At 48.4% G+C, this 12,619-nt stretch overlaps 1 protein-coding gene across 5 annotated transcripts in view; it reads left to right on the forward strand.

Moving 5' to 3' along the window:
• The window catches only part of VTCN1 (V-set domain containing T cell activation inhibitor 1), a 194,515-nt gene that overhangs the window by 115,872 nt on the left and 66,024 nt on the right, over window positions 1–12,619 (forward strand). The window contains exon 1 of one of the 5 annotated variants that reach the window (XM_005663545.4): window positions 2,183–2,368. The exons of 3 other annotated variants lie outside the window; for them this stretch is intronic. In XM_005663545.4, the coding sequence (XP_005663602.1) occupies window positions 2,337–2,368 (32 nt within the window). In that variant the 5' untranslated portion in view covers window positions 2,183–2,336. Of the gene's footprint in view, window positions 1–2,182; window positions 2,396–12,619 lie in introns of those variants that run through there. One more of the 5 variants, XM_085023454.1, reaches the window with a different exon arrangement.

The following is a 12,619-nucleotide window of genomic DNA, read 5'->3' on the forward strand; positions in this document are numbered from 1 at the left end:
GGACCAGGATGCATTCCAGCTTGAACCTGGCCCTGTGGGACAGCGAATGGAGATTCCACTAAGCAGCTGGACGTGTGGGGCTGGAGCTCCGTCGGAAGGCATGGGCTGGGGGGGTCCAGATATCCTGATCTGCAGACTGGGCAGTTGAAGCAGAGGAGTGGACATGGTCACCCAGGGGACATGTGCACTGTGGGAAGAGAAGGCAGAGGACAGAATCACAGAGAACGCCGTCACTTCTAGGACAGGCAAAGGCAGATGGTCTGGGCACAGGATGGAGCAGGAGGCATGAGGCATTTCTCAGAGAAGAAAGTATCTAGAGAGGCTTTTAAATGCTGCAGAGATCCAGGCTTCAAAGTCCCTGTCTCTCTCTGCCCAAACGCACATACACACGAGTTTTATGTTCTAACATTTTTCAATATTGGTCTGTTGCTTTGCAATGATTTTTCCTTTATTTCATGTGCATTGCTCTTCAAGTTTTGGTGTCAGAATCAGATGAGGTCTGTTTGCCTCTGCAGAGGCAGCAGGAGGCTTCTGGCTCCCTGTCGCTGCCTTATGGAGCTTGCCCTGGTGGCAGGTGAGCAACTCCAGCTCTGCCCCTGAGAGCAGCTGCTTGCTGGTCACTTTATCTCTCAGGGGGATGTCTTGGTTTTTCTTCCAGGCCTTCCTTAGTCCATCCTGTCATGATGATAGATGGCTGGAGAAGACAGACTCAGTGACACTGCTCCAGGCTGTTTGAGGTGGGGCTGCTCTTTTTAAGGCTCATTGAGAAGCTGGGCAGAAACCCTGTATCTTTCCAGTGGGTCAGATACACAGGAATTATTGTAATCTCTGCTCTCACTTCCTTTAGGCTCCCCAGATCCAGGAAGGATCCAGGCAGCATGGGCACCTTATTCGTCCCAGGTGTCACCCTATGCATCCTCTGTAGGAATGAAAGGCGTGTAGACCCCCTTAGGTGCGCCACACCCCAGCCCAGTAAGAGATGCCTTGAAGAAAAGTATTTCTCCCAAAGTCACGTCCGTAATTAAGACCGTGGGATTTGGACCTGGCTTTGGGTGCCTCTAAAGATCTCCCCACGGTTAATTTCCCCTCTCCTCTGCGGTCTTCTCCCCACCCAGTTCTCCTTCCTTTCCCAGCTGGACGCCGTGCTTATTCCAGCAGCTGGTGTGCCAACACTGGAGTCATGTTGCTAAGTCCTGGGGCATCTCTACCCCGAAATGAACACAGTCAGCCAGTCAGTGGACGTTTCCCATCCCAGAGCTCCCCCCTTCCCCCCTCCCCGACCCAGGGAAGGAGGGGATGGTGGAAACAACACGGAGAGTGGGAGCTTTATGCCCTAGACGTCCTGTCTGGTTGAAAATCCAAGTTCTGGATGAAATGTCAGCGACTGGCTTTTCTAACCCACTCACCCGACAGCAATAGCTCAGCTGACATTCCATGCTGTTTGGAGTCTCAAACTAGGGGGTTGGGGGGCAGGCAGGGCAGGCCCTCCCACCCTCCCCTGAAATGAAACCCGCGGAGATGTGCCCACCCCGCTGGGTTGTCTCAGGGACCCCAGGCGAGCTCAGTCTCTACTGACAGGCTCAGCATTCTTGTCATTTCAGCCGCAGCCTTTCTGAGGTCCTTCAGCCTGAGTCTCCTCCAGAGCATCAGCTGCCACAGGAAGGACTCCCAGCCTCCTGCTTCTGGGCACAGACCTGCCATTCTGTTCTGTTCTTTCTTTCTTTCTTCTCTTTCTTTCTTTTTTTTTTTTTTTTTTTTTTTTTTTTCGTCTTTTTAGGGCCACACCTGCAGCATATGGAAGTTCCCAGGCTAGGGGTCAAATCAGAGCTACAGCTGCCAGCCTACACCACAGCCACAGCAACACCAGATCCTTAGCCGACTAAGCAAGGCCACAGATTGAACCTGCATCCTCATGGATACTAGTTGGGTTCATTACCGCTGAGCCATGATGCGAGCTCCTGTTCTGGTCCTTTGTTATGTGCAGATGAGCTCCCCCTCCCTAGCACTCCCTTCCACAGAGTCAGGAGAACAGACGCGTGTGAAAATGAGCCTCAAGCAGGGGCCTGGGAAGCTTTTCCTTGTCACCCTGTCACCAGGTCAAGGCATGGCAAGGCGGCTATGTGGGCCCGGCCTCCCTGGCCTGTGCCTGCAGGGGCTCCTGCACGGCAGCGCTGTTTCCTCATACCTGAGCCATCCACGGCTGCACCAGCCACTCCCAGCCGAGCCCACTATTTAAAGCCAATGCCCCAAGCCGGCTGAGTCACAGCACAGGGAGCCCAGCGGCAGCTCCCCTCGCCCCAGCATCCAGCGCCCTGCGGGCAGGGCCCTTCCCCGCCATGGCTTCACTGGGGCAGGTCGTCTTCTGGAGGTAGCGTGCTCTTCTCTATCCTTCCAGGTGAAGGGAGCCGGGCTGTGGTCTTTGGGGGTGGGGAAGATTGCGGGACTGGCCCCTAGGTCCCTCCCTACCTGTACCCTTTTCTGGTCCAGCATGGGGCTGGCGGGAGCCTAAGTGGACTCCATCACACCACAGCCACTCAAAGCCCCCAATCTGTGTTCGGTTGGTTTTCTACCATGGAGGGAGGGCTGGCACCTGCTGGGGCAGCCTCTGGACTGAGGACCTGTGTGCCAGGCTGAGATGTCAGGGCTCTCGTGGGGGCAACACTCAGGGTGGCAGGGCCACCCCGTGGGGAGGGAGGAATCTGTGACTGAGGATGGGCAGGCTGCAGGGAACCCTCTCGAGCCCCCAGGATGAAGGGGTGAGCCTGCTTTGACTCTTCCCCTCTCAGTACTGCTGAGTAATTCACACCAACACCCTCCTTCTCCACCCCGGCTCCAGGGGGGGGGGGGTCCTTGGAGAGGAGGTCCCTGCTGCTGCTGAAAAGACAGCTGTGCGGAGGGCCAGCGCCAGCCCCCCACCCCCAGCCTGGCCTGGGGCTGGGGAAGCACATGCAGAATCAGCAGGAGGAGAGGCACGGGTGGCCCGTGTGAACCGTGTTTGTGCAGTAGCGCCGAGAGGATGGAGTCGCATTGATGGGATGGGGGCTAACTCCCCAGAGATGAAGGGAGGCCCTCTCTTACTTCCACTCCCCTCGTCGCGCTCTCTAGGTGCCTGTCTATTCCTCACTTACCTTCTTGGAAGGATAGACATGGAAAGTGAAGGGTTAACTCCCCAGAGTTGGAGGGAGCCCCTCTCTTTCCTCTGCGCCTCCCTCTAGGCACCTCTTTATTGTCAGGAAAGAGATGAAAAGTGAAGGCAGGCTTTTCCTGAAATGGTCAGCCGTTCAGTGTCATCACAGCTCATGACAGTGTTGAGGAAGCCTGGCGGGTGTTGTGGGGAGGTGTCGTTGGTTGTGGTGGAGGGAAACTTCAGAGTAACAGTGGAATTTCGGAAGAGGCCAAAAGAACCTCACTTCTCAGAGGCGGCCTAGAAAATCCCCTCCCTTAAAACAGTGTCAGCTCCCTCACCTCCCTCTGAAGCCACCAGCCCTGCAGCAGGGCTGGGGCACTCTGGGTGCTCTCAGGGCTGTTGGACAGCCCTCCCCTTCCTGTGCCCACAAGGACACTCTGCTTCCTTCCATCCGGGCTTCTCCGCCCTGGGAGGATGTCCCAGGCAGCACCCAGGCCAGGGGCAACTGCTTCGCGCCAGCCTCTTCTACCTCCATGCCCTGGGCTGGGTGCCTGACAGTGTAGCCTCCTTTCATCCTCACCACAGCCTGGGAGGGTTCGCATTGCCTCAGGGAAGCTCAGTCATGTGCTCAAGGCCACACAGCCCGTGAGCGGCAGGGCAGCATTTAAATCCACTCTGCCTAACTCTGAAACCCCAGCTCTGTCCCCAGGGCCATGCTTGCCCCAACTCCCTGCCAGTCCCAGCTCCCCCCCCCCAATTCCTTCCATGGCCATGAAACTCTCCTCATACAACAAGTGGCTCTGTTGTTCCAAGGACAGGTGCGTGGGCTTTCAAAAATAATACATTACAACCAGCCTGACTGGTTTGGCCAGAGGCTTAGCAAGAGGTGGGCGTTCAAAATGCGGGTCCCCCACCCTTTAGAGACCCACTGGAATCCACGGAGGCTCCTCTTGTTGGCCTCAGCATGCCCGGGTACCTATTCATGCTCTACAGTTGCAAAAGCACAGGATGGCCAAACCTTGGTGCCACCTAGAAGAGGACTGATGGGCAGGCTGGGGGGTGGCTGTGGTAAGAGGGCAGGGCCTGGAGAGCTGTTCTGGAGATGCAGGTGGAGCCCACCTGGGAGACCCAGTGTCCACTCTCAGCCCTAACAAAACCTCTTTCTTAATTCATACCAACACCTTTTGCTGACGTGATCATGACACTGGTGATCTGGAGAGCTCAGGAGAGGACCTGTCATCTTCTGCTGACCCTGTGGGTTATTTTTAAAAATAATTACCAGAGAGCTTACTACCTTCAAATCTCACGCCGAGAGCCTGTGCCGCTCGGAGATGGAAAGCTGGTGTGCAGGTTCTGCGGGGCCCGACTTCCGTGGTACATTTGGGAGCTGTGTGGTCAGAGCTCTCTTCCCCTTTTCCCTTCATGGCCATTGATGGAAGCAGCCTTCACCCATGAAACACATGAAACATCTTTTATTCCGGTTTTTAAAAATTAAAGTGTAATTGACGTATACTGTGTAAGTTACAGGTACACAACGCAGGCACAATTGTTAAAGGTTATACTCGATTTCTCGTTATCATAAAACATTACCTCTATTCCCTGGGTTGTGTAATATATCCTTGGAGTTTGTACCTCTTCATCCCCTTCCCCATCTTGCCCCTCCCGCTTCTTTCTCCCCACTCACTGGTAACCACTGATTTGTTCTCTATGTCTGGGAATCTGATTCTTCTTCGCTACATTCCCTAGTTTGTTGTATTTTTTTAGATTCCACATAGAAGTGATATCATACAGCAGTTGTCTCTCTCTGACTTATTTCACTTTGCATAATGCCTTCTAGGTCCATCCATGCTGCTGCAAATGGCAAAATGTCATTCTTTGTATGGTTAAGTAGTATTTCATTTTATTCATTTATATACCACATCTTCTTTATCTATTCATCTCTTGATGGACACTTAGGTTGTTTCCATATCTTGGCTATTGTCAGTAATGCTGCTATGAATATTGAGGTGCATTATCTTTTCAAATTAGTGTTTCTGGTTTTTTTTTTTTTTTTTTTTTTTTCAGATCTATACCAAGAATGGAATGGCTGAGTCATATAGTTTTTTTTTTTTCTTCAGATCTATACCAAGAGTGGAATGGCTGAGTCATATGGTAGTTCTATTTTTAGTTTTTTGAGAAACCTCCATACTTTTTTCCACGGTGGCTGCACCAATTTACATTCCTACCAACAATGTATGAGGGTTCCCTTTTCTCCACATCCTCACCAACATTTGTTATTTGAGTTCTTTTTAATGATAGCCATTTTGACAGATGTGAAGTGAAATCTCATTGTGGTTTTCATTTGCATTTCCCCGATGATTAGCAATGTTGGGCATCTTTTCAAGTGCCTGTTAGCTATCTGCATTTCCTCTTTGAAAAAAACGGATATTCAGTTCCTCTGCCCGTTTTTTTAATTGGGTTGTTTGTTTTTTTGATGTTGAGTCGTATGAGCTGTTTATATATGTTGGGTATTAATTCTGTCGTGGTCATATCATTTGCTAATATTTTCTCCCATTCAGTAGGTTGTCTTTTCATGTTGTTGATGGTTTACTTTGCTGTGCAAAAGCTTTTAATTTTAATTAGGTCCCATTTGTTTATTTTTGCTTTTATTTCCTTTGCCTTAGGATACAGGGCCAAAAAAAAATATTGCTGTGATTTATATCAAAGAGTGTTCTGCCTATGTTTTCCTTTAGGAGTTTTATAGTATCCAGTCTTACATTTAGGTTTTTAATCCATTTTAAGTTTATTTTTGTGTATGGTGTTAGAGAGTGTTCTAATTTCACTCTTTTCCGGGTAGCTGTCCAGTTTTCCCAGCAGCTCTTATTGAAGAGACTGTCTTTTCTCCACTGTATATTCTTGTTGCCTCTGTTGAAGATTAATTGACCTTAAGTGTGATTCATGGAACATTTGAGAGTCTGCTAGAAGTCTGTGGGTGGAAGTCATGATCCCTGCTCTGAAGGGGTTACGTTCTGGTCAGCAGCATTAAGTGAGCACCTGCTATATGCTGGGCGCTGCCCTGGGCACTAGGGCAAAGGCAACCACAACACGGACAAGATTACAGGCTAATGGGGAAGAAAGACTCCCAACCAGACAATTCCAACTTGCCGTTCATAAGTCATGAGACAATAGGCCAGATACGACAGGAGCATTTCCCTAACCTGAGGCTTTGGGGAAGGTTTCCTGAGCCAGGTGATGGCTGGGCTGTCTTGAGGAATGAATTAGCATGAACTAGGTGAAGAAGGAGGGGAAGGACCCTCTAGGCAGAGGGCATAGGACAGGATAGGGTAGGACAGGATAATAGAAGAAAGCTCATGAAGCAGCATGGGGTGTTGGAAAGCCACAAGCTACTCCATATCATCATCCGAGCACAGAATTGGAGGCAGGGGGAGCTGAGGTGAGGCTGGAGAGGCTGAGCCAGGTCATGCTGAACCTTATCCAGCAGACACATAGCTAGGAATTTAATGCAGGCAATGAAGAGCCATCGATGGTCTCAAGCAGGGGAATCTTAGTGGTTTTCATCTTAGGCATGTTATTCCAGAGGACGCGTAGAGCATGGACATGAGGGCAGTGAGCATGGGAGCCAGAAGAAATGGCAAGTAAACAGTTACAGAAGGAATATTAAGGACCTGAAGTAGAGAATGGTAGCAGGAGTCCAGAGGAGGGAATCTAGACAAGAAATGTCTAGGACTTAAAATTGGTGACATTTGGTAAATGAATGGAGGGCCAGGTAGGGTGGTATAGAATAGGAATGGATGAGACAAAAGGTGGAGCTTGGAGTGACCACACTTTCCTGGATTTGATACAGTGAGTTGGGGAAGAGGGAGAAGAGAGGAGCTAGTTCACTTTGGCACATGTGGAATCTGAGGTTCCCCTGGGACTTCTGGGTAGAGATCTCAGCGGACAGCAAAAGCGTTGAGGCTGTCACTGGGAGAAAGCAGGGCTGGAGATGTCAACTTGAGAGTCACAAGTAGGAGGCAGGGATTAGTCGCCTGGGGTGTCTTCCAAGGAGAACACGTGGAAGGAGAGGCGCAAAGGGCTGGGGATGGGATGCTGAAGAACACCGATGTTCAAGGGTGGGCAGAGGAAGGCAAGTCAAAGAAAGAGCTGGAAGTAAATGGTGGGAGAGGTAGAACAAGACCAGGACCAAGGGGTCTCATGGACCTCAACAGAGCAGTTGCATGGAGCATGCAGGGCCACCGGGCCTGGTGCTGATGGGGGAATCCAATCCAGGCAAGGATATGGCCTATGCAGCATTTCAGCAGAACTCACACGCCTTTGCCCAGAAAGTGAGGAGGACGTGCTACCAAGTAGTTCCTGAACCCAGATGAGGCCAGGAAGAGGCAAGGATCCTCTGAGTCTAGGCACACGGATGCATTGAGCATGCACTGTTAGCAGAGAACATCAAAGAACTGGAGCGGCTGGTAGCTCGCCTTCCAGAAGGCAGACATTTCTGTAAGCTAAAAGCAGAAATGAGGCCCAGCTGGCATGGATTTCAGATTATTACACTGCTCTCTCTCCCTCCCTTCCTTCTCCCTGGATTCTTCATCTGTCCCATTCTGGCTCTTCTATCTGAATAGAGCTTGTCAGAGCATTTAAGATTGGGGAAATCACCAGCCACAATGGGATCAATGAAGACACGTCAAAGGAAGGAAGCTACTGAGTAGAGAACAGCAGAATTCTTTCTACCCAAGGAAGGTAGATAAAACAGAGAAGGAGGGAGGCTGGAACAAGACAGACTCAGGAAACTTTGCTCCAGAATCTCGGTTTCCCATTGCACCCAAGTTTTCAAGCCAGTGGCTGGCTCAGACGTACCAGACTTTGATGGTCAGGTGAAATGATACTCGGCAACATCGCAGAAGTCTGCCTTGTGAGAAAATCTTACCAAAGGCCTGGCCTGGGGAGGTTCAGAGCTCAGTCCATGTTGACAGTTGAAACCACTGAGATATGAGCAGATGGACCCAGCTTTCAAACTCCCTGAGCCTCTAAAACCTGAGACTTCAGGGCCTTCAGAGGCCATCCTCAGGAACAGGAAGGGGAGCTGGAAGCCGAGATGAAGTGAATATTGAGAGAAAGACTGAAAGAGGGGGCACCTGTGTTCCTCCCCATGGCAGGGGTGGGTTATCTCCTGAGCTCCGTGCTCTAGCCCCATCTCCACCTGCTGCTGTGCCACTCATTTCTTTCAACATTCCACTGTTGAGGTCTTCCTGGATCTTTCTAGTTTCAGTTAATTGCTCCTTTTATGTTCCTGGTGGACCACGCTGAGGAATACCTGTTCCTGGCTCGTCTCTTTCCCTCAGGGGTGTTGGTTCCTCAAGGGCCTGGCCTTTGTCTTGCTGGTTGTTGGAGGCAGGCAGTGTAGCTCCATGACGACACTTCTAGGCTCTGGAATCAGACTGCCTGGGTTCAAATCCTTGTGTCATGTTGAACCCTGTGCGCTTCTAAAATTTACCTACCTATGAATTGGGCTTATTATAGAACCTAACCCCTAGAGTTGTGTGAATGGCATGTGATAATTATGTGCTTGGAACATCCTAAGAGCTGCTGCTAGAGCAGATCCCGCTACAGTACCTGACACATGACTGAAATATTCCAGTGAAGGTATACTTTGGATAAATTGCCACTGGGGTCTTTTTTCTATGATTTTTATTTTTTCCGTTATGGCTGGTTTACAGCGTTCTATCAATTTTCAACAGCACAGCGAGGTGACCCAGTCACACATACATGTATATATTCTCTTTTCTCACATTATCATGCTCCATCACAAGTGACCAGACATAGTTCCCAGTGCTATACAGCAGGATCCCATTGCTTATCCATTATAAAGGCGATAGTTTGTATTAACCCCAAATTCCCAGTCCCTCCCACTCCCCCCCCCTTGGCAACCACAAGTCTGTTCTCCATGTCCATGATTTTCTTTTATGTGGAAAGGTTCACTTGCGCCAGATACTAGATTCCAGATATAAGTGAAATCATGTGGTATTTGTCTTTCTCTTTCTGACTTATTTTACTTAGTATGAGGGTCTCTAGTTCCATCCAGGTTGCTGTTAAATGGCATTATTTTGTTCGTTTTTATGTCTGAGTTGTATTCCATTGTGTATATACACCACATCTTAATCCAATCATCTGTCAATGGACATTTAGGTTGTTTCCATGGCTATTGTGAATAGTGCAATGAATATTCGGGTGCCTGTGTCTTTTTTGAGGAAAGTTTTGTCCAGATATATGCCCAAGAGTAGGATTGCTGGATCATATGGTAGTTCTATGTATAGTTTTCTAGGGTATCTCCATACTGTTTTCCACAGTGGTTGTACTAATTTATATTACCACCAACAGTGTAGGAGCGTTCCCTTTCCTCCACACCCTCTCCAGCCTTTGTTATTTGTGGACTTATTGACGATGGCCACTCTGACAGGTGTGAGGTGGTACCTCATAGTAGTTTTGATTTGCATTTCTCTAATAATCAGGGATGTTGAGCATTTTTTTCATGTGCCTGTTGGCTATCTGCATATCTTCTTTGGAGAAATGTCTATTCAGGTCTTTTGCCCATTTTTCAATTGGGTTGTTGGCTTTTTTGCTGTTGAGTTGTGTAAGTTGCTTGTATATTTTAGAGATTAAGCCCTTGTCAGTTGCATCGCTGGAAACTATTTTCTCCCATTCTGTAAGTTGTCTTTTTGGTTTTGTTTTTTTTTATGGTTTCCTTTGCTGTGCAAAAGCTTGTCAGTTTGATTAGGTCCCACTGGTTTATTTTTGCTTTTATTTCTGTTGCTTTGGAGACTGACCTGAGAAAACATTTGTAAGGTTGATATCAGAGAATGTTTTGCCTATGTTCTTTTCTAGGAGTTTGGCGGTGTCTTGTCTTACGTTTAAGTCTTTAAGCCATTTTGAGTTTATTTCTGTGCATGGTGTGGGGATGTGTTCCAGTTTCATTGATTTACATGCAGCTGTCCAGGTTTCCCAGCAATACTTACTGAAAAGACTGTCTTTTTCCCATTTTATATTCTTGCCTCCTTTGTCGAAGATTAATTGACCATAGGTGTCTTGGTTTATTTCTGGGTTCTCTATTCTGTTCCATTGCTCTGTATGTCTGTTTTGGTACCAATACCACACTGTCTTGATTGCTGTGGCTCTGTAATATTGCCCAAAGTCTGGGAGAGTTATGCTTCCTGCTTGGTTTTTGTTTCTCAGGATTGCTTTGGCAAGTCTAGGTCTTTTGTGGTTCCATATAAATTTTTGGATTGTTTGTTCTAGTTCTGTGAAAAATGGGTAATTTGATAGGGATTGCATTGAATCTGTAGATTGCTTTGGGTAGTATGGCCATTTTTACAATATTAATTTTTCCAACCCAGGAGCATGGAATGTCTTTCCATTTCTTTTCATCCTCTTTAATTTCCTTGATGAATGTTTTATAGTTCTCAGCATATAAATCTTTCACCTCCTTGGTCAGGTTTATTCGCCACTGGGGTCTTTTAATGACAGTTCACTCTAACAGCACTCTGGAGAATATTCAGATAGTTTTTCAGCCTCTTGGTTTGAAAGAAATCAAGTCTACTCCACCTTTTGTTGTCTGTGAATCTGAGACAGTCCTTCTGCAAACCTGAGGATGACTAAGGTTTAGAGTAAGTATCTGGCTCTGCCAGTATCCAGCGTTAGGTGGTGAAGGGGGTCTGGGAGGCCTTGTGTGTGCAGGAACAGCATTGAATTTTCCAATGTGCCAGTGAGGTCAAGAGCCACAACCCTCAGTGGGCTGTTGGAGCTCCAGAGCTATGACCAAAGCCTAGGTAATGGCTAATTAACTAAACCACCCCACACTACTGATTATCTCTGTTTCATAGATGCGAATGTTGAGGCAAGATGACTTTCTCAGTCTGTCCCCATCAGGAAAGGGTAGGAACCAACAAGTTCCTACCTAGAATTCTATACTGACTTTTACGAGAAAATCATCTTTCTCATCAGCTCTGCCTTGTCTCCTGCCCTCTGAAAGCAGAACACAGCTCATCACTGGAAAAACTCCACAGGGACCAGTGAGTGCCAGGGCAGAAGTGTTCTTAGCCAGCCGAGGAGGGTGCTGTCCACAGAACAGCCTGGAGCCTGTGGATTATCAACCTTGGGTCAGGTAGCTGAGCTAGGTGCGTGAGGGCAGGAGTAGGGAGAGACTGAAACTCAGTGAAAGTTACATCTTTTCAGAGCTTGAAAATTCACAAAGTCAGTATATCCCCTCATTTTTTTTTTTCTTTTTGATCCAGGTCACAGCAGTGACAGGCCCGGATTCTTAGCCTGCTGTGCCACCAGGGAACCAGTACATGCCCTCATTTTATCCATAGGATAACAAAAATAAATCGTGCAACTTGCTAAGGGCCATGCAGTTTAAAAATGGGTAGAGAGTTCCTGTTGTGGCTCAGCAGGTTAAGAACCCGACATAGAGTCTGTGAGGATGTGGGTTTGATCCCTGGCCTTGCTCAGTGGGTTAAGGATCTGGCATTGCCATGAGCTGTGGCGTAGGCCGGCAGCTGCAGCTCCGAATTGACCCCTAGCCTGGGGACTTCCAAATGCCCTGGCTGCAGCCTTAAAAAGAAAAAAAAGTGGCTAGGACAATGCTCTTTCAATGATTCTCTACTGCCAGGTGACTCTAGCTAAAAAGTGTTAGACTCCAGCTGATCACAATTTACCCAAACATTAAGGATCCCTAAATCTGAGAGACCTAAGTTTCCTCCCTGTTTATCTTCAACATATGAAGAAGCGGAAGTAATGATGCTGAGGTTAGTCTGACCTGTGTTCAGATTCCAGCTCTCCTCGCTGGGTGATCCCAAGTAAGTTACTTAACCTCTCTGTGTCTCCACCTCCTCAGCAAATTGGACTTAATAGTAGTACCAACCTCAGAGTGGTTGTGAAGGCCAAATGAGTTAACACGTGAAAAGAGTTCAGAGCCTCACCGGGCACATTGTCAGCACATACGTGTTACATACTCTTATCGCCTCCCATTACTTTTACAGAATTACAAAGTGACTCAAGGGAGGGAGAGGAATGAAAGTCCAAAAGTAGCAGCTGGGCTTAAGGCACCTGCCTGAATTCTTCTGGGATTTCAGTGGACTTGGGTACCTTCCTCTCTAGTTGTTTTGTGAAATTCGGGGAAGTGCTGGGCTGCCTGCGGTGGTAACACTTGCTCTGTAGTCAGTGTTTTCCTGCAGCACCTGCGCCTCCTAGAAATGTAGATTTTCACTCCCCGCCCCAGACCCACCCAACCGCAAACTAGGGTTGGGGGCGCAGCCAACCGTCTGCTTTAACCAGCCCTGCAAGTGAGGCAGACATGAGCTGCTCGGGCACTCCAGGATTCCTCAGAGAAAGCAGGAGTTGTTAAGCCTGCTAGAGAGAAATTTCACCCGGGGTCCTTTATCATCTCACGTTTCTCCTTAAGAAAGGGAAAGAGGGGCTGACGTGCCTTGACTAAAACAAAAG

Source organism: Sus scrofa, chromosome 4, assembly GCF_054392235.1.
Source record: "Sus scrofa isolate SSC_HxYL_T2T_F1_AM1 chromosome 4, Sscrofa_HxYL_maternal_Yorkshire_Landrace_v2.0, whole genome shotgun sequence".
NCBI classification, from domain to species: domain Eukaryota; kingdom Metazoa; phylum Chordata; class Mammalia; order Artiodactyla; family Suidae; genus Sus; species Sus scrofa.